Source organism: Triticum urartu, chromosome 2 (assembly GCF_003073215.2).
Source record: "Triticum urartu cultivar G1812 chromosome 2, Tu2.1, whole genome shotgun sequence".
Classification (NCBI taxonomy): Eukaryota; Viridiplantae; Streptophyta; class Magnoliopsida; order Poales; family Poaceae; genus Triticum; species Triticum urartu.
The window spans coordinates 689857971-689860100 of record NC_053023.1 but is presented as its reverse complement, the minus strand read 5'-3'; the positions used below and the strand labels follow the sequence as shown (position 1 = coordinate 689860100).

Below are 2130 nucleotides of genomic sequence, written 5' to 3'. Positions count from 1 at the left end.
ATGGGCGCCTCATCACTCGTGGAGCACTGCGCCACCGTGGTCGTCGTGGTGCTCCTCGCCGCAGCCGCAGCGGCACGGACGAATAACGAGTGCCACCCCGGCGACAAGGCGGCGCTGCTGGCCATCAAATCCGCCTTCGGCAACGCCTCCTACTTCAACTCATGGACGTCCGCCACCCCGTGCTGCGAGTGGGCCAACGTCTCCTGTGACGGCTCCACGCACCGTGTCGTCGGCGTGTCCTTGGTGAACGACGCCAGCCTCGCCGGCCCGTTGCCCGGCGCCGCCATCGCCCGGCTCACCGCGCTGCAGCAGCTGGTGCTGAACTACGTGCCCGGCGTGAACGGCACCATCCCGCGCGACCTCACCCGCCTCAACGCCACCCTCAGCTTCCTCGACATCATCTCCACGGGCATCTCCGGCCCGGTGCCGTCGTTCCTGTCGGAGATCACGGCGCTCGGCTACCTCAGCCTCTCCTCCAACAAGCTCACGGGCCCAATCCCGGCGTCGCTCGGGGACATGCCCAACCTCTACTTCCTCGACCTCGGCTATAACCGCCTCACGGGCACGATACCGCCTCAGCTCCTCAGGAAGGGCTCATACCTCTACCTCTCCCACAACAAGCTCACCGGCAGCGTCCCGGCCGAGTTCGCCGCCGTGAATTTCTGGACCATCGACCTGTCGTATAATGGGTTCAAGGGCGACGCCTCGTTCCTGTTGGGCGCGAACAAGCCGCTGCTGAACCTGGACCTGTCGCACAATGCCTTCAGCTTCAACCTGTCCGCCGTGCAGCTGCCCGAGGGCCTCAACAGCTTGGAGCTGAGCCACAACGACATCTACGGCGACATCCCAGAGATGGTGGTGGACATGATGCTGAATTATTTGAACGTGAGCTACAATCGCCTCAGCGGCGTGGTGCCCGCCGGTGGCAACATGGCCTGGTTTGATCAGTCCTGCTTCCAGCACAACAAGGGGCTGTGTGGAAGTCCACTTCCACCCTGCAAGCAGTGATCGTCGTCTCCACTCTCGACCAACCCGTACGTCCGGCTGTAATCTGATGGATGGATAATTACAACTTTATTATCATATAAGAAATAAAGGATAGCATCCCTGTGGCTTACTACTACTGTTTACTGCGTGTTTTCATCAGTTGGATTAGCCTGCTGCTTGTTAGACTACTCATAGTGGGGAGTAACTTAGAGTAGTAACATGCATATGTTACTAGTCTATGTTATCTTTATAGTGGGGAGTGACTTAGATTAGTAACTTAATTTATTAGCTTATAGATTTATCTTGTGTTGGTATGTGTGATGTTATTCATAGTATGAGTAACTAGCTATGTTACTCAAATCATCTCTCACTATTAAATCATTGTCACATAAGCAATTTGCTGAGTTGAACCTTATATTACTCCTGAATGAGCAATGCTAGACCTACGTACAAGTCCTACGTGCTGATGTGGCCCAATAACAGATAGAAATTTCTGTTGCCTCAACAGCACTACAGCAGACGTGCTGGTCCACAGTTCTCAGCCTGTGTTTGGTTTGAGTCATGTCCCCGGACGAGACAGGACAGTCCCATTCCATTTTTCGTGGTGTTTGATTCAGAGGCGAGATGGAGTGGGACGACCCAAGCAGGGCCCCCTCGTGGTGTCACAAATACTTGAACTGCTGCGGTGACTAGGTACATACAGTGGGTCCTAGTCATTATTTTCTCAGTTCTGAGCTATGAGAATCTAACTTCCTTCAAATCTTTGAGCTATAACAGTTTTCAGTCAGTGTTCAAACTTTCCTGTCTTCTATACTGAATATAATAGAGACGCACAGTCAGTTATGTGCGTGCAACCTTCAAGCCCTCTTGCAGCTTTGGAACTTTAAGTCAGTCATGAGTTGGGCTAGGGTTCAAATTTTCTTCCAGCATGTTTTGCCTCTGTAGGATTTATTTTTAGCTCAGATGAAATTCCATGGTTTGATGCTCCGTGCATAGTTTCTGATGCAAACCGTACATCTATCAAAAGGCACAATGCAACTGAACTTCTTTTCTATTGCTTGGTTCCACTAAGATGCATGATTGCAACCTATTCATTATCTTTCAGTTTTTAGATGTGAGAAGATTGCCCATGTCCATGTGTGT

The 2130-nt window shown here is 51.8% G+C and overlaps 1 protein-coding gene across 1 annotated transcript; it reads left to right on the top strand.

The window, feature by feature from the left end:
• LOC125534132 (polygalacturonase inhibitor-like) lies at positions 1-1008 on the top strand. The gene has a single exon (XM_048697425.1). The coding sequence runs from the start codon at positions 1-3 to the stop codon at positions 1006-1008; it is 1008 nt and encodes a 335-aa protein (XP_048553382.1).
• Positions 1009-2130: the final 1122 nt, after the last annotated feature.

Excerpts from the sequence above, each read along its gene's own strand:
- LOC125534132 (XM_048697425.1), top strand. The coding sequence starts at position 1 with ATGGGCGCCTCATCACTCGTGGAGCACTGCGCCACCGTGGTCGTCGTG.